This window comes from Rhinolophus hipposideros, assembly GCF_964194185.1.
Source record: "Rhinolophus hipposideros genome assembly, chromosome: 25".
In the NCBI taxonomy this organism is placed as follows: Eukaryota; Metazoa; Chordata; class Mammalia; order Chiroptera; family Rhinolophidae; genus Rhinolophus; species Rhinolophus hipposideros.
The window spans coordinates 27,309,711-27,336,567 of NC_138071.1; the positions used below are offsets into that span (position 1 = coordinate 27,309,711).

At 52.7% G+C, this 26,857-nt stretch overlaps 1 protein-coding gene across 3 annotated transcripts in view; it reads right to left on the reverse strand.

Moving 5' to 3' along the window:
* PRKAG2 (protein kinase AMP-activated non-catalytic subunit gamma 2) overlaps nucleotides 1–26,857 on the reverse strand; it is a 190,402-nt gene that overhangs the window by 122,466 nt on the left and 41,079 nt on the right. For 2 of the 3 annotated variants that reach the window (XM_081038101.1, XM_081038100.1), the window contains exons 2-3: nucleotides 5,730–5,798; nucleotides 2,926–3,205 (exon numbers count right to left, since the gene is read on the reverse strand). In XM_081038101.1, coding sequence (XP_080894227.1) covers nucleotides 2,926–3,205; nucleotides 5,730–5,798 — 349 coding nt within the window. Of the gene's footprint in view, nucleotides 1–2,925; nucleotides 3,206–5,729; nucleotides 5,799–24,762; nucleotides 24,900–26,857 lie in introns of those variants that run through there. The other variant, XM_081038102.1, reaches the window with a different exon arrangement.

The window sequence follows — 26,857 nt, forward strand, 5'->3', positions numbered from 1 at the left end:
GAAGGGGTACGGTGAAAACCCCACAACTCCCAAGACACGGTTTGAATCAACATGCCACTGGACCAGTCGGCCACAGGTAAATATTAGTGAGAGACCACAGCCACTCCATACAAGCAGGCCCTCCAAGAGAGAAGATCCTTCTAGAACAAAACTTTGGTTCTCTTCCCTGGGCAAAGAACACTCGCCAGCCTTGGTATTTGCTGGAAGATGTCTTCCACCTGTATTCCCTTCCTGGTTCCCAGAATGCCTGAAGATTGAATTATCACCTTGTCTGCTTTTGTTTCCCCTTTGAAAACGACTTGAAATGTGTTTATAATTTCTACCTCCCCTCTTCTTTTCCCCCTCATAATAAGTAACGGTGTTTCTCAAGCTTGAGTACATATCGGTGCCCCCTGGGGGGGAGCCTGTCCCACTTTTAAATTCTGCATTCATCATTCTGCATTCGGTTATAAGTCATGGGATAGAAAGACAGGATGCAGACCTTGAGGAGAAAGGGGGCATTTCCTTAAGACCAAGCACTCGGGAAACAATCCATCACAGACATCCTTAGTTGTGATGCCTGGTCACGACGCTGGGTGGTGTCCCATTGGGGAAGCAGCGTGCACACTTACAATTGTGTATAGGGTAATTGGACCAAGTTCCATGAGGGCATCTCTGTAAAAAATGGGAGGTGTGTGTGCGCACACAGGCTGGGCAGCAGGAGTCAAATGTTCCAGTTGCCAACTGGGTCTCTTCTCTGGGAACTTCCTGTCCAGGTCCTGTGTGGTTTTGCTGCGCCTCCCCTGTGTGACTGACTGGTTCCGAGGTCCTAGCTGGGCTAATCAGACGTCCCATAAAGAGGAGTGTAGACTAGTTAAGTGGACAAAGACGAGGAACTCTCTGGACCTCATGGAAAGATCCATCAGCGCTTGCTGCCAACCCCCCCAGAGCCAGACTTTCTGAGTCCTGACCGTTCCTTACCAAACACTGTCTTCCTTGTTTTAAAATAAAGGGATGTGAAAGTCGAGGCCGGGTCCAAAACTGGATTCAGAACTAAGATTAGAATGGCATCCCATAATGCCCCTCATACAAATTTGGTTCTGAGATTTCTAGCCGGCAACGCACACAGGTAAAAAGGGGTCGTGTTGTGATTAGTGTCCATTATACAACTGTGATCTCCTCAGGCTGACCACCCGACACCTGCCCACCGGTGCTCTACATTCCAGCCGGCGACGTGAATTGTAGATCTTGGCTTTTCCTACAGAACCTGTGCACTGGGTTGACGAAGTGTCTCCTCTGAATTCATGTCTTTTTAGGAACCTCGGGATGTGACCTTATTTGGAAATAGGGTCGTCACAAGTGTAATTCATTAAAATGCGCTCATACTGGAGTCGGGTGAGCCCTTTGTCCAACACTGCTGTGGCCCCTATACGCAGGGCAGACACACGCACAGACACACGAAGGAGAACGCCATGTGACGACAAACAGAGGCGGAGGCTGGAGTGGGGCACCTACAAGCCAAGGGACACCCAGCAACACCAGGAGCTCAGAGAAAGGCATGGGACGTTCTTCTCAACATTCAGAGGGAGCGCAGCCCACCTGACATCCTAATTTTGGACTTCAAGCCTCCAAACAGTGAGAGAATACATTTCTGTGGTTTCAGCTCCCCGGTGTGGGGTGTTTTGTTAGGGCAGCCCCCTTTTCTGTTGTAAGCAACACAGACACAATGCCAGTATCTGGAGAAACAGGACACCCTGATGTAGGGCTTGTCTGATGTCCACTCCTCTTAGAGACAGTGCATGACAGAGTGTTTGAGAATTTCAGAACCCTTGCAAGGAAACGGGGTGCTCCCCAGAGCATCAACCCATCGGTGCTAGGACACACCTGCCCTATCAGGCTTCGTGTATGTACTTCATAACTCCATGTCACCGGGTGACGTCAGCCACGAAAACTGTTTTGTCATATGACATTTACGCATTTACATTTAGGTCCACTCGTGATGGGGGGTGACTTTAGGGGTACTACTCCACACCACCCCTCCTAAAAAGCTAAAGAAAAGAAGAGTTACCCGCTGCCCTTTCCTTGTAAATCACAGACACTGAAATCGCAGTCTGTGGCCTGGCCTTGCAGGTCACATCGTGCTGTAACCTGCAGGTCCTGATGCCTGGAAATAAAGCAAGTCCCTCCCCCACAAGCCTCTGACGCCCAAGTGTAAGTTTGTTTCCCAAATCACTGCCGTCCCGAATAAGAACTTTCTACGTCCTCAGGAAGAACCGGAAAGAGTAGAGAGATGCACTAACACACAGGAAAGGAGAAAACGAACGCCATCCACCTGACCGTTTGCCTCGTATGTATGTATGTCCAACTATGATCAACGGCGTTCCACTGAGAATATTTTATACGTAGGTCACAAATACTCATGAACGTAAAGAACTCATTGAAATTTACATTTCCTTCCTCTGTTTCTCTAGCTCATCAACCTGAGCTGCCTGGGGCCCAGAACAGAAAAAGTCAATCTACCAGAGACAGGTGCACGCAAATCCCCCCCAGTACGGAACCACAGCCACCGGGGCCACCGAGCGGAGGAGCACGAGCTGGGCACCCGCCGCGGGCAGGAGATGGGCCTCAGCTTCATGCTGCTACTTCTTCTCAGGGAAGGCTGGAGGCCCGTTCTCATGTGGCTGCCCTTTCAAGCCATACTCTGAGTATGAGGCGTTTACAGTTCAGCCCCGGGGCCAGGCCACACCAGATGGATTCGCGTAGGGAGGACCTGACAGGCGAAACCAACATTGCTCTGGAGAGAGAGGTGCTCCCGGGGACAGACACAGACATATGCGCTCAGCCCAGGCCACTCACAGCCACCTGTGGGTGGTACCGTGGCCACTGGCCATAGGAACGCCCCCCGCTGCCCGGCACCCACCTGAAACAATAGCATCAGTGTCTTACTTTTTCTGGAGCGGGAGAAGAACCGGATGCCCCCGGGCGAGGTAGACGGGTTGGAGGTGGGGGAAGACTCTTTGGACGAGGAGCGGAAAAACCCACTGAAGCTCATGCGACGTGGGGAGCGCGGTGGGGACTCCTGGTAGGAGAACGGGAACACGGTTTTGGGAGACCCGGGGCTGGTCTTAGGCCTCACGGGGGCTGACACGGGGCTGGAGGGCCGGTGCTGGGGGCCTCTGGAGAAGAAGCCTTTGGAGGGACTGCCCGAGCCGAAGGGGCTGTCCACCTGCAGAGAGACAGACAAATGGGTGAGGTCACTCAGAGCTCGGGCACTCAGACCTCAGCCTTTCCCGGATTTATCACTGTTGTGTCTCCCTGCCAAGGTCACCAAGTTGCTCCTCCACGGCACCCTGCCTGAGAGACAGCCCTAAGCTCTTCCACAAACAGAAGTTGGCCACCAGTGGCCCGGGGAAAGCACCTGAGCCAAGGATGGCCCATCTCTTGACCTCCGTCCAGCTCTCTAGGAGCAGCTTCCTAGAATGGAGGGGAGGACGGGAAGGGCAGCAGACATGGCTCGAGACAACGCAGCGGCCCCCTTTAGCTTATTTGTGGGTCTGTCTCCTGGCCCCTACTTCTCAAGACCTCACACTTGTCCTTCCCCAGGTCTGACCACCCCTGGACAGTGTTCCCTGCCCCTCTTCAAAGGAGGAAACACAAATCTCTGTGATCTGAACGCATGGGCCCGGGGCTCCGTCCCGAGGGGCCCCAGCACTGGGAAGAGGTGTATTTTGCACCTCCAGGCTGCTCTGGCATTGGAATGACCCTGGGTTGCTCACAGAGGTCAGGGAGAAAGTGAACAAGGCGGAAAGACTGAGGCTCACTTCACCCATCACCTGTCCACAGGACTGACGGGGCAAGGATGAGGCCCGGGGGGGGAATCGTCTAGCACGCAGAGACCCTGGTGGCCACAGGTGTGCCGAGAAGTAGGTGAGGGCACACGCCCCAAGGCCGCCTTGCCCTCTCGGGCCTCTCTCCACTTGGGGTGCCTGCATGGACCCAGGATCCCTTTGAGTTCTTCTACCACCAGAGGGCGTCCCCAAACTGGGCATGAGGTTCTTTAAAGGATGTGCTGCCCTTGTCCAGTGGCCACCTTCAGTGACTCTCGACCACAAGACCACCTCCCCCTGAGACGCCCCTGCTACGTGGCCGCAGGGAGGTGCCAGGGCAGTTCCACGCTGAGCCCTTCACCGACGGGGCTCCTGAGGCACAGCTGCCTGGCTACGACAGCCACGTAACGCAAGCCCACCTCCTGGCAGGGAAGTTCAAGTTTTTGTTTTTCTAACCGTTTAACAGGAAAAGCATTTCAATCCTCTGTCTCTATTCAGTGGAGCCACTAAACCACCTATCTATGGGACTCAGGCTTTCTGAAGCGTTTCCGAATCCTGAGAATAATTAACAAGGAGAAGGTCCTCGAGGGGTGAGCGGTGCGTGCTTATGGAAACGGCATGGGGGTGGTGGGGACGTCACCCACCAGCAGGGTGGTACCAGCAGGGATTCTGGAGACAGAGACGGGAATTCGAATCGCGGCTCAGTTTCTAGAACTGTGACAAGTGCCTTAAGATTCAGTGCCCTCATCTATCCAATGAGGACATCAGGCTCTCACAGGGTTGTGAGGAAGACGGGATATACCGTGAGTGGTGCAGCTGGCACAGTTCCTGGCACGTAGTAAGTACTTCACACACACGTGATCAGCCTGGGTACTAACAGGTCCTTGGAATTTGTGGACGGTCAGGGAGGCAAGGCCACATTATGGCAAGATGCCATGTGGGGGGTAAGAGCCCTGTTTGAGGGGAAACCAGGAAATGGCACGGTCAGCTGTGTTTAGCGTGGGCCATTCTGGTCGCCTCTCACCCTCACTCACAGAGTGCCACCAAGCCCGAAGCGGGGAGAAGGTGCTGGCTGGAGGCAGAGCAAAAGCCACAACGCTTTTGGAGTGGGACCTTGGGGCCCATGGCCTTTACCCTCACGCTGAGAGCAGCAGACACGGTTGGGAGGGGGAGCCACCGGGAACAGGGCCAATGTCAAATCTGAGGGCAGAGGGGGAGAACACTGTTTGGGAAGTGTTTGCCAGGCTGATCCCACAGACGTCCTCTGTGCATTGCACGGTGCGTTCTGCTTGGGGGGGAGGGACAGCTGCTGAGCAAAGGCTGAGGCTGGCTCTATGGAAAGAGGGACGTACCGTAGGTTAGGGTCCCCATGAGGTCAGGGAGGAAAGCTTAAATCCACTGATCTGCTCCTGGGGGCAGAGCTGTCACATCCTCCACTGCCTCTGTTCTGCTCTGCTCCCAGCTGTGCCTCCTTCTCAGGGATGTCAGGGACTCTTGCAGGGATCCCCCCTTATCCTCCTGTTCTTACCGCTTCTCCGCATGTCAGGACCTGCAGCACCTCCCCCCTCCCAACATCACATCGTCAGAAAGGGTGGAGATCAGGAGAGTCTACACCATGCTCTTCTTACAGGGCGTCTACACTGTGAGTGGGATCGCTAAGATGAGGGATAAAATGTGGCAGGTAAAAAGGGGGGGCCCTTCCAAGGCAGTCTGGGAATTATTCTTGGTAGGTAGTCACCTCACTGCCATCAAAAAGGCAGCCTTATGTCAATATAACTTGAGATGGGAGCACAGGTGTCTGTGCAGGTGGGAATACAGGTGGGAACACAGGTGGGAGCACAGACGGAAGTGTGTCTTGGTCTCTCACTGAGACAGTCCTGCCGTGGTGGCCCCTCGGATGAGCTGTGAGATAGACGGCCTTACCTTCCGAGAATGCTTTTCTGAACTCTCCAGATCGCCATCCAGGAGAGGCATGGCAAAGGAACTCAGGTCCTAGGATGGAAACAGAGCCTGTGGTCAATGACAGTGGCCCTCACGTGCCTGTCGGCCTCATCCAGGGGCTGCACATAGCTCTACGTGTGTCACCTCCCCCTGCCTGAGTCATCCCAGAATACCGATCAAGAGTATCCGTGACCAAGAGGAACACAGATGGCAAACTGGTAGAAGGAGGGGACGACGACACACTAGCCCCCCTCAGAGGTCCTAACCACTCCCCACGTTCCCTCCTGGACCAGGAAGCCACTACCTCCTGTTACCCGGGGTAGGGAGGCCAGGATGAAGGGGCAGGAAGGGAAAGGGGGGGCAGAACTAGAGGGAAAAGGCACATCTTTGGGGAGTGGCTGATGGACAGGACTGCAGCTCATGACACGATGCGGAAACTCGAGGAAGTATCCATGGATGTGTGTCTTACTGGGAGAAATATCAGGGCCTCATCAAGGGAGCATTGGGCTCGCAGGGGGGACAAAATGATCAATGGATGGCACAGTGGCTGGAGGAGTGGCACGGGCGGGGTGGGGCCGCCACAACCCGCCTTGTCTGCGAGGATGGCATCACGTGACCTTCATTCAGCCCGGTCGTCCTTCCTGCCTGGTGAGAGTCTCCACCCCCAGACACAAAGCACACCTGGGCGTCCTGCTCTGGGAGAACCTGCCCGTGTCCTTCACCTTTCCTTTGTAACCTTTTTGCTGTTTATTGCAGTGAAATGCACGTAACATAAAAATCACCATCTTAGCCGTTTTCAAATGGCTAAGTGTACAGTTCGGTCGTGCTGAATGCATTCACGTTGTCGTGCCGCCATCCCACCGTCCACCTGCAGCGCTCATCTCCCCATATTGAAACTGTGACCCCATTAAGCTCTAACTCCCCCTTCGCCCTGCCCCCAGCCCCTGGCAGCCCCCCTTCTACTTTCTGTCTCTACGTCGCTCCCTCCTCTAGGGACCTCGTGTAAGTAGAATCACATAGAATTTGTCCTTTTTTGTTACTTGCTTATTTCATTTAGCATAATGGCTCCAAGGTTCATCCATGCTGCAGCCTGTCAGAATTTCCTTCCTTTTTAGGGCTGAATAATATTCCACTGTATGGATGGACCACATTTTGTTTATCTATTCATCTGTCCAGACACTTGGGTTGCTTCTGCCTTGTGGCGCTTGTGACTTTTGCTGCTATGAACACAGATGTTAGGGGCTGACTTGTGTACCCCCTTTCGCCCCCAAATTCATAGGTTGAAGTTCTAACCTCCAGCACCTCAGTATCTGACTGTATTTACACACAGGGTCTTTAAAGAAGTAATTAAGTTAAAATGAGGTCCTACGGCAGGCCCCCAGCCAAGAGGCCCTTACTGTATTGTTACAAGAGGGGATCAGAATAAGACACACACAGGAAACACCGTATCAAGACAGCCAGCCATCCACAGGCCAAGGAGAGTGGCCTGAGAAGAAGCCAGCCTTGCCGACACCTTCTAGCCTCCACAATTGGGAGAAAATTAATTTCTGTTGTTTACCCACCCAGTCTGCGGTGCTCTGTTATGGCAACTCCAGTAAACTAATATAATTGGTGTACAAATATCTCTTTGAGAGTCTGCTTTCATTTTTTTTTTTTGGGGGGGGGGCGGGTATATATCTAGCAGTGGAATAGCTAATCAGATGGTAATTCTATTTTTAATGTTCCTGTTTTCCACAGCAGATTACATTCCCACCAACAACAGTACACAAGGATTCCAGTTATCTCTACATCCTCACCGTCACTTATTTTCTGTTTCTTTTTTTTTCCCCCCTTGTGTTTGTTTTCATAGGAGGCGTCCTAATGGGTGTGAGGTGATTTGCATTTCCCTAATGATCAGGGATGGGGAGTATCTTTTCATGTGCTTGTTGGCCATTTGTATATTTTCTCTTCTTTTTTTCCCAAGATTGTTTTGGCGACTTGAGGTCTCTTGAGATCCCATATGAATTGCAGGATGGGTTTTTCTATTTCTGCAAATCAAACAAACAAACCTACCAACAAAACCGCTGTTGGGACGTTGATAGAGATTACACTAAATCTGTAGGTCGCTTTGGGTCGTGCTGGCCTCGTAACAGTATTGTCCAGCCACCCAGGCACATAGAATGTCCTCCCACTTATTTGCGTCTTCTTTCATTTCTCCCAGCCACATTTTGTAGTTTTCTGTGTACCAAACCTTTCTTTTAACCCCTTCCACCCTCCTTGCTCCTCTGCTGGGTTCCAGATCTGCACCCTCTTTCGCCCAGCTCTCTCTCGAGTTACCTAATTATTAGCCAGGCCGTTCAGCCTCCCTGTTTCAAGCCAGCTCCAAACTTCTGCTTAAAGAGTGATCCCTAAAAATGTGAGCCTCACGATGTCGGCCCCTCCCCAAAAGCCCCAGGGGCTCTGCTGTAGCCTTAGCAATGGCTCGCATACCCGGTCACCTGGACCGCACTGGTTCTCACGTGTGCAGATTCCAGACCCGGCCTCTCTTGCATTGGTTTATGTCTCCCATCTCAGGCCTGGTTGCCCATTAGAATCTCCCGAGGAGCCTGGGTCTCAACAGGGACATGAGTGATTATGGTGTGATTCAGCCAACAGCCCAGGTGCAGAGCCACTGGCTTCCCCCAGTGACTGGTGGAATGAGCCATTGTCAGGAGCTCTCGGCGAGGCCCTGCAGGCTCCCATCCAGGCCCCGGAGACTTACGGACCTCTGCTGCCTTACTTCTAATGTGTTCTGCACCCTGTCTCCTTCTTTTAGCCACAGCCAAGGCTGGCCCTTTGTGGTTTTCCCAAACACGACTGTGTGTCTGTGGACACTGTCTGGAATGCCGTCTTAATTGCCCACACACCTCAGTTCAAGGCCACTCCACCGGCTCCCAGAACAGCCCCTCTAGGACAGTGCCAGCCCCTAGCACGGAGCCTGGCATGAATCACCAGCCCTGGCTGCCATTCTCCAAATGCTCCAAGCCCCTTCCTTCCTCTGTGCTGTGTTGCTCTTCCTGCCCTCCTCCCCTAACCCCCAAATCCTGATTCACAGAGTGAACTCCTATGTGTCATGCAAAGCCCAATTCAGACATTATCTTTGGCTGGGCCCCACCTCTGGCAGAAATAATTCCTCTCTTATCTGTGTTCCCACAGTACTTCAGACGAGCCTTTATTACAGGGCTGTATTCCATTTACCGGGCAAGCTATTCATCTCACTATTCTTGGCCTCACATTTGCCCAGCACGCAGCAGGTGTGCAAACGTTGTTTGGATGAACTCCTGGACAGGAAGGCACCCTCTTACCCGGGCCCCATGCGTCGGGGGGCTGCGCAGCCTGCTCTGACGGGCCAGCCAACGAGCAGGCCCCACACAGCTGCCGTTCACCGGGGAGTGAGAAGCAACCAGGTGTGGGGCTTATCTCCCATTTTAACGAGAACATTCCTTTGTGGTCTCTAATCATGACCCTCGAATGTTTGCTCAGCACAGTAGTTTCCACACGCCAAAGCATTTTCACAAACACTCATTTGTTCCTCTCCTAACAGCCCCCAGAACCATCACGCTCTAGCCACGGATGGAGCCCTCGGCGGTGAAGTGACTCATGTCAACACAGTCTGGAAAGAGCTGAGCCAAGGACGCTGGTCCTGCTCCTGTCCCGGGCTGCCTGCAGTGGTCCCAAGCAGCTGTGCCCAGCCAGCGTGAGTGGAGGAAAGTACAAATCGTCTGACCACTGCTGTATGCCCTCTCCCTGGCACTGCATTTGCTCGGTCACGCGTGGTGGGCTTTGCTGGACGGCTCACCCCCACCCCACATTCCATGATGCTAATCTCCCAGAGCTCACCAGGACATAGTGTACACCTTGGACGCCTGTGTGCGAAAATCTCTAACTGCCACGATGGCCACAGAACCATTAGCAGGTAGAAAAGCTGGGACCTGACCTCAGCTCGGCTGAGATTCCAGAAGGCCCAGCCTCAGAACTTGCCCTGTGTGTGGGGTTTCTACACTATCAACTCCCATCAGAGCTCCACACTCCCCTCACTACTTTCTCCACTCCTTGCCCCACCCCCACTGGTCCCTGTCCCATCGGCCAGCCAGTCAGGCCTTTCCCGGGCATTGGGCGGGCATGTCACTGGGCAACGTTCATGGGCCAAGATACGTTTAAGATGTGGTTTCTGCCAAAACACAGCTTTATAGTCCGGGCTTGTCATCAGCTGCACACACTATATTTTAGACCTGGACTACACGCTCTGGAGAGGAGTATCAGACACGCCGGGGAAAGTAAATTTCAACATTTGGGCGGATGACGTCACCTGTCCAGAAAGCATCAGGACAAAAGAGAAAAGCCCAGGTGCGAGAAAATTCCTGTGATGGAAGCTGACTCTAAAAGCAGCTCCTTTTCCCCCATCTCTACCCCTCTTCAGAAATCCAGGCAAAAGCCAAAAATCTACCAAAAAAAAAAAAAAGTTAGGTATCAACAGCAGAACTATCATTCATCTGTCATTGGTACGTCCCTCTTAAATCTTCCAATTGTTGTCGCATTTGATCCTTAGAACAGCCCATACAAGTAGGAAAGACAAGTGCTATCACCCCAGTCTATAGATGAAGATACTGAGGGTCAGAAAGGTAAGCCACTTGCCCAAGGGCAGACCACCAGACAGTAGCAAGCAGTCCCTATAACCCAGGTCCACCCACTCCCAGCTCAGAGTTCTTTCTGTTAAACTCCTGCACCCCCTTGGAGTGGCTCAGTACCAGTAACTAAAGCCAACTCAGTCTCAGAGGCTGTGAAGATACAGGCTCTTCCATGAAACACGAGTATCCTGGGCCCAGTGAGGCCTGAGGGGGAAGGAAGGATGGGTGAGGACTGGCATACGTTCAGTGATTCACTCCCAAGGCAGCTGATGATACAACTTTCTCTTGAACGTCTACTTCTTAATTAGAAGTAATCCAGACGCTGATGGTTCGAAGAACAGGAAGTGTCCCCGTACCTACCACCCAATGCGATCGCTCCACATTCTGACATGTCTACATTTTGCATAGTTTGGGGTCTTATTTACAGCTTCCCTGCTCCCCTGCCATTTATCCCAACATTTCTTCATAAGATAATAGACTTTATTCTGCTAACAACTGAGTTGTGAATTCTTGCAGGACGGGTCTGTTTTACTCATGTTTCAGCCCCGAGAGAAGAGCCCAGGGCATATTGACCAGATGCGCTTACAAAACTCCTTTGTTGATGCAGCTGGGAGACCCCAGAAAGCGGCCTGACGAAAGCCCAAATGCAGGACAAACAGAAAGGCTGCCAATGTCAGGGGCCCATGGTCTGCACCTGAGGACCCACCAGGGGGTTTCCATGTCAGGGTCACAAGACTGAACATTCCGGTGGAATTACCACGGTTTGTTTCCTACCGAGGAAGGAACACTTCTAGCACGGTTTTCATTCTCCACTCCCACCGAGCAGACCTGAGCACACCAAGTGCCAGTGGCATCTGAAGCTACCTGGGACGGCAGATCAAGGGTCCCGTCGAGACGTATATGAGTACCACGTCCCTCTGCACAGACCAAACGACCTATTGTTCACAGAGATGGAGCCTGGAGGCCGAGTGCCAAGGTCAGCCCTGGAGGACCGCGGGCATGTCTGAATTCAGTTTTTTTATCTGTCCAATGAGAGGGTATAACTAGGTAATTTCAGAAGATGCCTTTTAGCTCACACATCCTCTGTTTTTATCTGTTGAACTAAACAGCAAGTGGGATCTGGGGCATTTTAAAGGAGTGCTACTCCATTGAGAATAAAATGCATCTTCTCTTCTATGATTAGTCGTAAAAATAACTTTCTTCTCTGCTCTCAAACCACCAAATCCTCTCCACTGCTCTCCATGCAACACCAATGGAGGGAGGAGGGTATGTCGCTAGTGCTGCTTCGTGGATGAGGTGCTAACACAGCATACTTCACGTGTGTCTTGATCGGCTTCTTATGTGCTAACCTTCTGGTTTCTCCACTGATTTCTAAGTTCTCTCAATCTTAAGCAGCTGGGACATCAGTACAAATGCCAGGTGTGTCCTGGAGGGTGCTTGGCGTGATTCTAGAAAAGCTGCGAGCGGCTGGTCTGATTTTCGGGGAAACAAGGTACGTATATTAAGGATTCGTATAAGAGATCTCGCTCTGTCCTTTTGGTTCTGTTTCTCTGCAGAACCCTGTATCTGTAGGGTTCTCAGAGCCCTCACTCAGGGCCCTCAGAGCCCTGACTGATACAGAATCCTGGACCTCCTCACCCACCGCTGGTGCGTGTGGACCTTGGATGAGAGTCGGGAGGCTGCCCTGCGCAGGTGAGTGGGCCCACCCAGTCGGCAGGGGGTCTGTGTCCATACAGCAGAGCTAAGAGCTGTGAGAAATCCCCAAAGGACATCGCTGCACAGAGGACAAAGACGAAAGCGAGTCCATTCCAGCAGAGTTCAGTGAAAACCAGGAAACAGCCCTAACAGGCCTATTTGTACTGCCGGGAGAGGATTTGCATAAAGGAGAACAGCGGGTTGAGGGACGTCGGACCCTCATATTACAGCCTCCTCTCTCTGAGCCTCACCTGGGAAGTGGAGGCAGTCGTCTGGATGTCACTTGTCGGCTAAGTGTTATGTGCGTTTCCGCCCGGCATCGGGTCACATGTGTTGTAACTAAGTGCCCTTCTCCCTCCGTGCGCCAGCGGTCCGTTGACAGGAAGGACCTTGTCATAGCCACCTGAGTGACTCATCCTCCACAGTCCCAGACACAGGGCAGGCCTCCAATGACAGTCTGTCTTTCCCCTAAACAAGGCTGATTCTGGAGAAGGCTAATAAGCTCATCCGTACCCACGTGTAAAGGACTGCTGGCAGCTCAGAGTGTGGCGAACAGCGAGACCCTATGATAAGTGCATGCTGTTCAAGAGGGACATCCTGGGCCTGCAGGCCCTCTGCAGTCAAGGTCAGACGGAGCCAGGGAGACGTCCCGAGAAGAGGGACGGCCATTAAGTTCCAGGGCTGTTTTTAGCTCTGATATGATTCTTGCTAAGACGAACCTTAAGATCGGGTCTGAAAAGACCAGCTCTGGGTTTCTGGAGAGGGTTTCTTTTACCCACAAATAACACGCCAAACCACCAACAGACGCAATGACAGCCTTAGTGCTAACAACCCCTCTGTGGGTCTGTCCCCCGGACCCCAATGGCCCTCGGTCAGACCTGAGGCCCCCGAGAGCTGGCCTCCCCCACCGGCCCTGCCTACTGCTCCACAGGCAGCTCTGGCACCATGGGGTAAAAACGCAAGCGGCTTTTGGTCTATGTTTGAAGACAAACGGCAGGAGGGAACACCGCAAATTGGAATAAAATTGGCACCCCGGGAACATTTTTATAAGGTCACAGGGCTGTTGGTTGGCTCTGAGACACACCCTACTCTATGCAGAAGGGTCTTGCGCAAGAGTAGAGCTCAGAGACCTCCTTCTGCTCCTAACCACCTACCCATGTGGCTCTGGGCCTCGGCCCAGGAGCCAAAGTCTGCAGTGGTTTTCAGCTCAGAATTTCAGAACATCAGATGTCTGTATTTATAACACCACATAGCCAAAGATTCTTCCCAAACACATTCTACAGGTGCCCAAGGAGTCTTCCATCCCAGCTTGCTGTGTCACCCACCCCCTCCACGCCAGCATGTCATACACTGAAAAGTACAAGGAGATCAGAGGAAACAGCAACACTGCGGACTTAAAAAGCCAGGGCTTCCCACACCACGCACGGCGAAGAGAAGTGCTTTAATTTTGTCTGTTCACTCTCACTTTCATCCGGGGCGGACTGGCTGTTCCAGAAGCATTTGGCCACAGTTTTCAAGCTAACAGTCCCCACCCGCCAGTGGATCATGAAATCGATTTAGTGAAGTACACAACCATCGAAATATCAATTAGAATAAGACAAGGAGGCATCTCACTGTTCTATAAAATTCTTCTTTCAGTTATTTGCACACGTACGCACGAATCCAGAATAAAATGTATGCCTTACTGCGTTCCGAACCAAACAGCCTGAACAAGTCTGCACTGGATGAGCTTTGAAGCAGGACCAGTAGATTTCCGAGAGGAGATGACCCTTTGTCCTTCCACATGTCACCAGAGTGGACGATGATGAGCACCATCTGTTTTCTTCTGTCCTGGCTGAAGCCCTCAGGCCTCTCTTTGTACTTTGTGCCCAGAAATATGCAGAGTCAAGAGAACACAGAGAATACATCCCTTCACTGTCATCGGGAGGTGGGCATTCCTCTCCTCCCGTCATCTCATCCGATCTGTCCCTCCTCTGGCCCTCTGAGCAGTGGACACTGCTGCTCCTGCCAACCTCAGCAGCCCCCGACCACTGCTGGACTCAGAACAGCAGTCTGAGTCACCACCACCCAGGGCCCCTCAGAGCTGTACCTGTCAGCACCTCTACCCAACTGGCCCAGGCCTGCTGCCGACCCCCTGGACTCCCGACGCTTGAACCCAGGGAAATAATGCAGTCACAGGACGTTACAGAGGGAAAAGTGCTCAGAGACCCTCCAAATCAATCCCCTTCTCTTCCAGGCGGGGCAATGGATGTCCAGAGAGATCGGAGCGGGTTGCTCAAAGCCACGTGGTAGAGTCATGACCCAGCCAGAACCGAATCCTGGTCATACAACTTCTCGCCAAGTTCTCTTTCCAGCACACCATGCTCTTTCCAGCTGATTTTGACCTTCTAGTCTATGTTTCTATTACATAAGATGAAAACAACTATCTTCCCAAGTCACAGCAGATGGGAGCCCCTGGCATAGGCCTGGCTCTCCCAGGCACACAGTGAATGTCAAGCACAACCGTTCCCTGAGGCCGTCCTCTCACTTAAGTTCTGTTGGAATCTGTACATCCTTCCTCCAGTGACTAAGTTCTTGTTCCGAACCACCCTTCTCTGTCATTCCTTGGCCAGAGTGAATCTTTTACTTGCTAGGAATCCTCACGCCTGTGGTCATAGCCATTAGAGTGAGATGCACTGGGGTCACCACACAGTAACCTGTGTCCTCCTGCCAACTGAAGGCTGGCGAGTGCTCTGCAGAGGGGCTCTGGGAGCTGCCTGACAAAGCCTAACGCAGCAGGTACGTGGAGACCAGCGGGTCCAGGCGATGGCATCTGCCCATTTCCCCTTCCATCCAGGGCACGGCCTGCTGACGGCCACGTCAGGCACACACTGGGCAGCTCCATGTGGGCAATCAGAGTTCTCAGGTACAGAAACGCCCTGGGAGCCCACAAGCCAGCTGCGGTGCCTGCCCGAAGCTCCCCTAGGAGGTCTGAGGTTATCGGTCTACCTGGGGACGGAAGCAGGAGTGGTCACTTCATCCAGTGTCCATGGCTCTGGTCCTTCCAGAACGCAGGGAGGCAGGTGCACTGCACACACGCAGACTCAGGGCCCTGAACTGAGGGCATCCGGCTGAGGCCTGGCCCACACGCAGAGAAGATAAATGAGCAGAGAGAAGCTCCCTGGTTTAGGCCGCGAGAGGACCGGGAAGGTCTGAGAAGCCAGGTCCTTCTCTCAGGCCCAGCCGGCCAGTGTGGACCCTGTATTGAGGGCTGTCACTGCCTCGCTCCAGAGGGAAGCGAGCGCTGGCTGCAGTCACCAGGCAGCCTCAGAACGTCGGGAGGGGTGGACCTAAGGTCCCGTGGGACATTAGGGGGTACAGGGTACCTGGGTTTCTGGTGGGGACCCAAGGCCACAAACCGCACACTAATGAATCCAAACAAGGAATTTGCTAGGTTTTTTTGTTATTTGTTTTTTGGCTGCCAACAAAATCCAGTCCTTTCCGGAGGGGCTCATTATATAAGGAGGGGAGAGAAGAAAAATGCTGGATGTGAAGCCAAAACCAGAACAGCAGAAACTTCTATATCAGCTGCTGCCACGGCAGGGAGTCAGGTACAAAACATAGGGCTTGTTTTTCAAGGAAGGAAAACCAATGTCTGCTTTTCACATGCTACTGCGTTGAAGGCGCGCATCTCTTAGGAGGACCTGGTCACTGAGATGACGTCGTGTGCAGGACGTGTCCCCGGGCCCCGGATCTCCCTTTGGGCCAAGGGGCGGCTAGGAAGAAACACCTCCCTGAGTGTGTCCTCAGCATTTCTCACCTGCTCCCTGCTGGAATGGTTTGGGATGCTTATTTCTTGGCGAAAAAGCACAGAAGATTCAGGACCAGGTCCTGGGCGGACATTTCTAGAGCTAGAGACGGGGATTGTCTGTCTCTTGGCAACTCCAGCCCTTTCATTTTCACTCTAGTCACCACCAGTGTCCTGGAAGCCTCTGGACCACATCTCTCTGCCCTCTGCACCAACGAGGTCCTAGGGACACCCCCCCCCCCACTTGTAAAACATGGGGCTCCAGGTCCACAACCAGATCCTGGCACCCAGTCCATGGACTCTAACCTCCCAGAACTGCCGTGGGGAGCGGACACTTCCCGAAGACTGTTCTAAACTGGTCTGGGAGCCCAGCGTGTCCGCAGGGAGGTCCAGGAAGAAGAAAGGGAACCCACCCCACAGGTCCAGTCCTAGGGCGGGCACATGGAAATAGCCATCAGAAATCACAAATGCACTGCCCTCTGAGCAGTCGTTATACTTCTGGGAAGGTCTCCTGGAAGTAGGAAGGATGTACAAAGTTCCCGCTGCCTGTGGAAGTCAGCCTGTGGCTTCTGCAGGGGAGACTGGTGAAACTAGAGTGTTCCAGGAGAATACGCTGCAGACACCGGAAAGAAAAGGTCTCTTAGATACGTGAAGGGATAAGCAAGCAATGGATCAGACTCTACGATGTAACAGAGATCCCTGCGTGTTAGAAAGTGGGAAAAGACTGCTCTCCTGACCACGGCGTAGGATTGGGTCTGGTTCCCCCACAGCCTTACCAACAGATCACGCAGTCAGACTTTTGGCGAAAGAGCACATCAGCAAGGCAGGGTGAAGGGACTCTGAATCCTTGGTGACACGTTAGGGACAAAGAAAAAGTCCCTGGAACTAAGAAAGCCTTTGGGGGTGTTCTCCCAGTGAGCGCCTAAATTGCTCAAGGGCAGACTTCACTGTTTATTACCAAAAAACAACAACAACAACAACAAAGCAGGGGACGATGCAGGCCGGTGATTACTGGGCTCGGGTGGGAGGTCACAAAAGTAGCAATGGAGGCTTTTACAGTGTTTTCAGTCTTTCGAACAGTGGGAAGGAAACCGCACACTTGCCCGCGACCGCCTACGCGATGAAGACGGCGCGTCTAGGCTTTTAGCTGGAATGCTGTCACCTCTGGTAACCGATTATCAGTGACTGGCATCAGGAATGACCACATCCTGCAGGAATTATTTATGAACAAAGTCTTGTGACACAATCTTTCAAAACTTAGGATGAATGGGAAGGACCAGAAGAAGTCTTGGGGTTTTTAAAAAAATACGTTAGATCCACGGATGTATTTATTCACTTAAACATCTGTTAAGTGGCCACCATGTGTCTGGAATTGTGTGTGGGGGGGTCACAGGTAAGACACAGACCCACCCTCAGTAGCAAGATGGGGGTGCAGCAGGCAAAGGGACAGCAGGGACCTTTGGGGTGATGGACGTGGCTATTTCATGGTGGTGGCGATGGGCGCATGACTGCATACATTCGTCACAACCCATCTAATCGTAGGCTTAAAATTGCTGATTTTGTTGTGTGCAGACTATATGTCAATAAGTCGACCCAAAAGTGACCAGTCAACCACCACCCATCCCCATACCACAGGGGAGAAAAAAGAAAACCAAGCAATCTACAGACATTCGTGTTATTAATCCTGGAACGTTGAATGTTCTTTTTCACACAGTGGAAGTAGCATTTTCAGGAACCAGCTGTGCTGTGGTGAGAGTTATACTCTATTCTCTAGCACAAGTGTCCGGTTTCGATCGTCCTCCGGGTGCCAAAGCACCTGTTACACCTATCAGGTAGGGCACAGATGTCCCTTATTCCTCTACCTGGGATCTAACAGGCCAGCATTTCGCCCTCCAGAACTCAGTTTAGATGCGCAGTTGCCACACATCCAGGAGGAAAATCTGTTGGACACCAAAAGCCCAATTTCTCAGAAAGGTCAACCCCCAACAGTGTGTGATGGCACAAACCTACCTAGGTACTTACACTGCCTATCCCGAGGCCCTTTATTTGGGTCAAGGCAGTACAGAGGGCACCAGGAGGGAGAGCTCATTACCCTGACCCCCTTCTCTGATTAGCTCATTACTCTGGAGGAGCTCATCTCAGAAGAGGACCCTGCAGGCCTGTGAGATAGAACAGAGAAATGTGATGGGGTGGAGATGGTCAGATAGACAAGTGCTTGGGTAGGGACAGTTGGGGTGCACCAGAGTGGGGACCCCTAGACTGCAGGAAAGGCCCTCGGAGTGGGGAGGGGATGCCCGGCGGCACTTGTGGGCTGAGGCCACAGGACTCCACCACCTCTCTATAAACCACCCTTTCCTCCCAGCCAAGTAGGAAAGGGAGGGGTCACTGAGCACCAGGAACACGCGGCTATTTAAATGTGGTGAAGAACGTCAACCACAGTCAGCTTATCTCGTTTTCTGTCAACGCGACATCCTTACTCCACGGCATTCCACCCTCCGCCACGGCGGCATGGGCTGAGACCCTGAAGTATCTCCAGTGTCGGAGACTGGGGGATGCCGGTTTACTTCACTGCTAAGTGCAGGCTACTGTACTCTAGTTTTTGACAGTTAGCATTCCAGATTAGGCAGCTGGCAGCTCTCAGTCAGGACTCTGGGTTAACCAAAGTAACTAGGCATTTCGGATTATTTAAAAAAATACTCTTTGGAAATTTTTTTTTTTTTTCCATTGCACAACGATTTCCTTATCTTTCTCCATGAATGGAATTAGGAAGATCTGATTTGGGGGTGGGGCGGGAACTGCTAAAGTTGGTGTCTAGTTGGACATTGAGAAGGAAGGTCTAGAATCTTCTTTTTAGATAAACGAGCAGGAGAGGAAAAGGTTGACTCCAACTCAATCCACTCTAAGAGTCTTCTCTTCTGCAAAGCTGGTCCTCAGCGCATATAAGACACTGCTCGGAACCCGGGAGGTTCCCACACACAGGGTCTGGATGGGACCCAGAACCGTACATTTTGGACTCTGGTCCACTGGCTGAAGCCTCTCCTCCCCACTCTGCAGACAGCGGGGGAGTGGGTCTCATCTACCAAGCAGGGCTTTGGAAAGGAAGAGGGGAGGTGAAGAGAGAAAACAAAGCGGCAGGAGTTGAGCCTCCCTCCTTTCCCCAGCTCTGCAGGCCTCAGAAAGCACCGCCCTCCCCTCGGGGGCAAAGCTGCTCCTGAGATGGCCCAGCGCCCTCTCTCCAGGCAGCCAGGAGGAGGAGACGTCCTGGGGAGAGCTGCCAGATGGCTGTTAGTGAGGTTACCAAGAGTTTGGCAAAGCCTGGAAGGGTGTCCTGACACTATCCCAAGGGACCTAGAAGAAAGGGGTTCCCAGGCCCCCAAGCTGGCAGCTCAAAGTCCCTTACCCCACCCCCAGGCCTGACTGGAGCATATCCCTCCTCTCCTCCTCCAAGACCCATCCTTCTTTCTAAGTGTCCCCTGGATTTGTGTTGGAAGACTCTGTGATTGGAGCAGATAAGTGTGGGATGACTCAGAGTGAGTGGGTAGCGACAGACGCCTGCTGCCAGCTCCGCGCCAGGCCTGGCGGCTCTGGGTAAATGCCTGGCTGGGGTCTTGGCCTGACATGAAGGACAAATCCCACCAGGGGCCGGAGGGCTCTGCAAATCTGAGTGGAAAATCTGTCCCACACAAGAATCCCAGCACAGAGCTGCACCTGCCAAACCCCAGCCCAGTATCAGCAGCAGAGTCTCCCGGAAGCCGTGGTACCATAGGCGTCACAGCAGCCGTGCTCACAAGAAGTGCTGCTGCCCTGCCTGGTATTGGGGGGCGAGGTAGGGGCTGTGTGGCCACCCCCACCCCGCCCCAGCGTCTGGTACTCTCATCTTCAACAACTCGATTTCAAAGCATATCACCCCTGCTCATTGCTAAAACGCAGACACCCCTCTAAGAACTCACCAGACTCTCTCAGCTCACTCCTGACTCCGAAATAGGAGAGCTCACCTGAGGGCTTGTCTGTACCGTCCTCTTACTGGGGGAGGTTCGGTTCGCCATCCAGAAACCTCGCCTTCAGAACCACCTACTTCCTCCCAGAGCCGGGGAGGGAAGACCAAGTGCTGGCAATGGCACTGAAAAGACTAGGGTCAGCTTCATTTTGGGGTAAGCAAAAAAAAAATCACTCTTCGGATCGTTACTGGTGAAAATATTCCTAGAAGTGTTTTCACACGTCTCCCTTGCATAAGAAGCACGGGTGGGAAGGATTTAATGTCTGGTGGCAGTGGATGGTATAAAGCACTAGAGAGGCTGTACCTCAACGATCCCCAGAGCTATGGTGACCTGTCCCAGGGTCAATGTCACTCTCATCTAAAAGGAGCCTTAGCCGTTCAGCCATCACACCTCCTGTTCTGTTATTGGTTTTCCTTCCCGAGAGAGGAAGCCTCACACCCAGTATGGTTCATAGAAGATTCTGCTGGTTGGTCCCACTTGTCGGAGGGCTGTGCACTGCCCCACACTAAGCGAGGATCACCAGCCGTATGTTTCCTCATGACCTTTTCCCGAACACAGGCTGTCCCAGGTCACCCTTCACCTTGGAAGTCTCAGAACACCCCAATTTTACTTCCCATCATGAAAACATGACTTAGCCGATGCAGTTTGCAAATCAAGGAGAATGTCTGCGTGGAAGGTCAAAAAACATGAGCCATATGGGTTACAAGAAAAGAAAAAGCCGGACGTTTTCTGAGGCTCAGTGCTTTGCCTCATCTCTCTCCCACTCCTGATTCCATGTCTGGTTTTATCTCCAAGAAGCAGGGAGAGCCTGTCCCAGGAACTCCCAAACCACTGGAGCCCTGGACCCAAAAGAAAAAGAGGTCCGGGCGGGGACAGAACGCTGACCCCCGACTCCACGGCCCTCTGCTCTACCCCCTGGGGCTGTCTGGAACCCCCACCCACGTGCCAGTCCATCACTGCAGTGGGGTAATTGTGGCGCAGCCTGCAGACGGTGGGCTGGCTCTCCTCCTCCCACTGCCTCACCGGTGTCTGTTCTCTTATTTACTGAATCTGTACAGTGAAGCTCTAACTCACGGCTGACTAACGAGCTGAAGCCATTATTACTAGGCAGATGGCAGACTCGCTTAAAAACAGACATTAAACAATAAAATGCCACCGCATAGCTTGCCTGCAAAGTAAAATCAAAACAAAAACCTGAGTCTGGCTTTGTTTTTCTTCTACTTTCTCCCTGCCTCCCCCTATGCTGTATCTCAGGGTGAAGGATTCTAAAAGAAATCAAGAAAGGGATTTGTGATCCAAGGGGGAAGAGTACAAACAGGCTTCTGTGGATCTTCAAGAGGGTCTCAGCAGGGGAACCACACGGAGATAACAGACAACTGAGCGGAGAGATAGGCTGTCCACATGGGCGAGGCTGGTGGGACGGCGACCGAACTTGACCATCACCAAGGACAGATAAAGAACTGGCTGGATTGCAGCAGAAAGGGAACTACAGGAACCCAGCAGAACCCAAAGCGCTCCTACCTTGATTTCCTGATGAATAACCAAGGTGATAAGACCTAGAGAACTCTATCGGAAAACTAAGTGAAGTCCAGGCACTGCTTTGAGAGGTATTCTGCTGGGCTCAGCTGGGGCACTGCACAACTGACCGCTCACCTTACTGTTTACTGATCATCTATTATGTGCTGGCAACTGGCCCTTGGTCAATGGTCTCCACACCAACGCTGTGAGGCCTTACTGTTACCAGCTTTAGGAGAACAATCAGGCTCAGAAAGATGAAACAATATGCCGTGGTTCCCAGCTGGTAAAGAGTAGGACACAGCTTCAAACTTAAGTCTGATACCCAAGCCCAGGGCCAAGGGGCTCTGGGGATAAAGGAGGGACGTTGCTGGCTCCCTGGGTTTCAGGTGCCTGTGACTGGATTGTAGCCTTCTCATCAATTAGATTTCAGTAACTGAGCCTACAGCCCTGATGCCTGTCATACTCCTGGGCGAGGTTTGTTCCAGGCAGACCGAAGGTTTGCTGGAGAGCACACAGAATTCATGGGCACGCACTGTCCACTCCTGGTGTGATGATACGAAGACCTTGGGGCTGGAAAGGTTGGGGACGCACAGAGCCTTTGAGGACCTACTGGCTTGTAGGTCTGGCTTCAAATCCTTGCTAAGCCACCTTGCCATGATGTCAGCTAAGATGCAAGTTTTCAGCACCAGCTGTTGGCCACATGCCCGTATGGTACAGTGGGAGGGGCAACTCAGACTCAGAGGGCCTGAGTTGAACCCTAGTTGGCCATTTACTGGCTATGCAACCTGGTAAGTGATTCAAGGTCACAGAGCCTCAATTTCCTCGTGTGTAAAATAAGGCAAAGCTCTCAGGGTTGTCAAGGAAATTAAAATAATTAACATCCACGAAAATGTCAAACATGGAGCCTGGTGCCTAGAACATAGGCAACACATATTTACCAAAATATGAACAGCTGACAGCCATTTAAAAGGCGATACGGAGACGAATCCTTCTAAGAAATGGAAACCCTGGCTGACCACAGGGAGTTATCAATTGAATCCATCTACAAGAACTAACTGAACACAACCTAATACAAATACCGCATAAAACTGACGGTAGAGGTATTCACCTGCATGAGCCTACGGGCTGAGTTTGAGGGGATGCAAGAAAAGGATGGAGCAAGGCTGGTGTGTGTGTGCATCGTGTGGGAGCAAGGCCTGGAACACTTGAAAGGAAGCTAAGGTCTATAGTTTGAAGGCGAGAGTGAGAGGGTTGGGAAATCCAGGAAGGATTCCACTGGTTCACAGCTGAGCTGAAATGAGATTCCCGAAATGATCACCTCCAATGCCAGGAATCCCTGAGCTGAGCTGAAATGAGATTCCCGAAATGATCACCTCCAATGCCAGGAATCCCTGACTGTCCAGACCATCAGTTCATGGAGCTGAGACCAAGCGTCTCCCTCACCTGGAATGGCCAGCGCCTGGCACGTAGGCATTAACTTTGTGCAATAAAGAGCTGGTTTTCATCCCAGCCTGCAGTCCAGCCCTGAGGAGCAGCCCAAGGCCTGGGATGAGGCTCTCCCATGTGTCCTTCGTCTGCCATTTCTGGCTTCCTCAGCCCTGCAGGGTACCTGCTTCCGGTACAGCAAGATGAAGTGTCTTGGAGAGCCTAGATTTTCAAGCATGTTCACTGAATGAACTTATTAACCTTCAGCTTCCTCGTCTATAAAAAGTTTACACCTGTCTCATAGGTCAAACGTCAGCTTATAGAAACAAATACCCAAACCCTGGGTACCTTTGATCTATCTAGCCTCCTCAAGTTTCCGTGCAAACTGGGGAAACAGCTGAAAAGGTGAGCAGGCCTGGATGTAAGTGGCCAAGTTACCGCCTCTCTGGGTCAGTGAGTGAGCCGGGCTATTCTGAGTCGGAAGGCAGCCTGGCCCCGAGGTCCGGAGCCCACAGGCACTGGTTCACTCTTGCTACGTTTGTTTCTCACATTCCGAGGAAGCTTTGTGGGCTGAGCCTTCCACTGCCCTCCCCTCTGCTCTTACTCTTATCTACTCACACCTATCAGCACCTAAAAGGCTCCTTCATTTATGTTCTGGGGCTTCCCCTGCACTCAGACGGAAGCCTCCTGGCAGCACCATTCTGTGTCCCGTTGTTCCCAGGCCCAGGGAGGTGCCCATGGAGCCCCCGCCCCTCCGTACAGCCCTTTCCCAACTGCTCCAGGGCACCCTGTCGCCTGTCCTTGGGCGCTGAAAATCTGCCATCGTCCAGGGCTTGATTCTCTACTGCCCCATGAGTCTTGCATTGACTAACATTCTCTTTTCCGCCCACTTCCATCGAAAGTCAGAAACACAGAATCAAGCTTTATTCTTCTGTTATAACACCCCCCATGCCCACCCCAGGTCCTTCCCAATCAGCAGGAAGCAAACACCACCAATCACAGACTTGAAGACGAAGTTCTCTTCACGCACAACTAGTGCTGCCCCTGGCTTAGGAACAGGGATTATAGGGCAACCCCCACCCCCCAAAATAAAAACCCAAACTAAATGGCTTGCTCAAAGCACCGTGTCAGCCGAGGTGGGGCTGAGCGGGCTGTGCCGTCCAGCCGGCAGCTACGCCCCTTATTGCTGTGTGGGCTCACCCACAGTTCCAGCTTCTGGTCTCAGCCTCCAGCCCTTGTCCCCACCAGAGAAACAAGCCTCAGTCACAGGCGAGGCATCTCCCATGTCCTCTTCCTTCCCTTTCTGCTTTTCTCCCTCTCCTCCTATCCTCTGTTTGTTCAATGGATTCCCCATAATTTAAAAAGCAACAAGTATGCTTTCTGGAGCTCACATCCCTCCCACAGGAGACCAGACGCCTTGTGTATGTGGTCAAGAACTGTGCCCAAAGGTCCCCCGCCCCCTCACCCCCAATCTTTTCCAAGTGGGACAAATGTAATAAATGATCACTCAGGGAACGGGAGAGGAAAGGCAGGGAATATCAACTCCACTAAGATTTCAGCGAGGGAACTTGAAGCCAGGATTGAAAGGTTCAAGGGGAGGGGGGGCTCCCCTCACCTCACCCAGTAGCTGGCGGGGGAGGAGGGATAAGACTCAGAGAAGGAACAGAGATGAACACACCCACACACATACGTACCACCCGCACGAGTTACTCTCTTTAAATCACCAAGAAAAGTTACGTAAGGAGAAAACACACAGCTTCAAGGTACAGAACATTTGGTTCCTCCTGGGGGTGTTTAATAAGAGCCCCCTCCCCCAGCAGAACCACACAGCAATTCAGCATCCGTCTTGCATACAGAGGAGACAAAGCATCGGCACGGGAAAAGCGGCACACACAAATGTACAATCACCACGCATTCAGAAATGGAGCTCTGGAAGGTCTGCTTACTCAGCCCCAGGTGGTCCTAGAGGCCTCCTCTGGTCGGGCGCTAGTCAGAAGTGCAGGGCTGCAAGGTGCTGGTGACAGGGACACACAGCGCTCCCAGCTCTGCAAAATCCTGCTGCCTCTCTCCAAAGGCCCATGGGAGGAGGGCTTTCCCAGTCCCTCCAGCCCAGGCGACTTTTAGGGTTTGGCTGCTCTCCGAGCTGCTGCCGCTGCACGCCTGCAACAGATGGAGACCGGGCTCCGTGAGTTCCCAGTCCCCAAAGCCGTGCAACAAGCGGACGGCAGACAGCACGAGCTGGCCTGAGCCAGCGCAGGCGACAGTCTTGTTGGCTAGAGCTGGTGTGCTGCTCCCAACACAGGCAGAGCGCCAGCAGATCCCCTCATTGACGGGCTGCAGCAAACTGTCATTACGACCTGTGTCTGGGGCTGCTCGGGAGGCACCTCCTCACTCCACAAGCAAGTGAGCAGGAGGGAGGGCTGAGCCAGGTCTTTTAGAAAGACAGGCAGCAGGGCGAGTGAAGGCAGGAGAGGCCGGTGATAAAGCAGTGGATGGAATTTGGGCTCGAGGTACTGGCCACCACAGCCCCGTGCTCTACTGTCCCCATGTCCCTTCAGGCAAAGGCCAGCTACCTTTAGAGGAAAACAACATGGTGGCTTCAGAAACCTGGACTCCCTGGGGACCCCTATGCTTGGCATACAGAGAAAGCAGGGTTTTCTCTGGTGACAGTGATGGCTGAGGCCCTTCCAAGAGGCTCTGCTTGTGAAATCCCCATTGAAAACCCTGGTTCTGAAACCCTGGTCCCCCAAGCCTGACCAGACAACCTGCAAACATCTGGAAGGCAACACGGTTCCCCCCTGTATGAACCACGTTTTATTTTCTGGAATTCTGAAGCTTTGACTTGGGGGGGGGGGGCTTGCTGACCCTGGAGGGACTGCCCCTCCCAGGTCAGCCAGTCCCTCTAGGTAGTAAACTGCTGCTTACCTGGGACCCTCCTTTCATATGCAGACCAACCAATCCAGAGCCCACACCCCCTCACCTCCTCTATCAGTTCTCACACCTGCACTCCTATCGCCCTGCCCTAACCACCTCCAGGCAGGTATCAGACAACTAGGGACAGTCCCTGCACCCAGAGCCCACGGACATGACTCAGACCTGCCAGTCCTAAGCCAGCACACCTTGCCTCACCCGGTCCTTCCTGAGGGAACCTCTGTCAAGGCCCTCCCCCAATCTTCCTCAGCTCCTGAGCCATCTGAATCGCCTGTGTCGCCTGAGCCGCCCCGTGGGGTCCTGCAGGGCCTGCTGGGCCTCCTGCTTCCAGGTTTGTGCTATAACACACTTTCCCCCGTGACAGTCACTCAGGTGTGTGTGTGTCTTCCCAAATCCTGGGTCAGCCCTTAACACACTGCCTTAAGGGATACGCAAGCTGGTTGGGAGAAAAATCGATTTGAGTCGTTAGGAGAAAATGAGGGTCCCCTTTTCAGAACCCTGCACTGGTCACTATGAAATAAAATGTACTAATGACTTCACCTCTTCAATAATGGAGGAGTTGCTGCGAAACACAGTGAGTGACCCATCGCTGAAGGTGTTCAAGCAGAGGCGGATTCCCTAAAGAATCTATTGTTTGATACTATGAGACGATGCGGCTGGAAAATTTGTGGTTCTGGTTGGGGTGACGGACATGAAAGGGAGAAAAGACGACGAGAATGGGGCATGCAGGAAGGCTTCGCGGAGGTGACGAAAGGACATTGTCACATGGCTGTCCACCAAAGGTCATGGACAGAAGAGGTAACTGAGGAAGAGTCTGGGTCTTTGGGAAACTTGGAATGGGGTTGGGATTCTGTGGCTTTCTTAAGGTGACTTTCAGCCCAGGACAGAAAGGGGCAGTCACTGTCCATCCACTGGTCCATTCTGAGAGCAGAGACAGCAGAGGCATGGCATGGCGGCCAGATCTCTCTAGGCGCCGGGCGAGGCCTGCTCCCAGCTCTGGCCCCACACAGCTAATTACCTGACAAAGTCACCTTAAGCTGGAACACTGTTCTGTCAGCTACAGAATGAGCAATGTGTCACCTGAGGTACCTTCAGGTCCTCTCAGGCCTA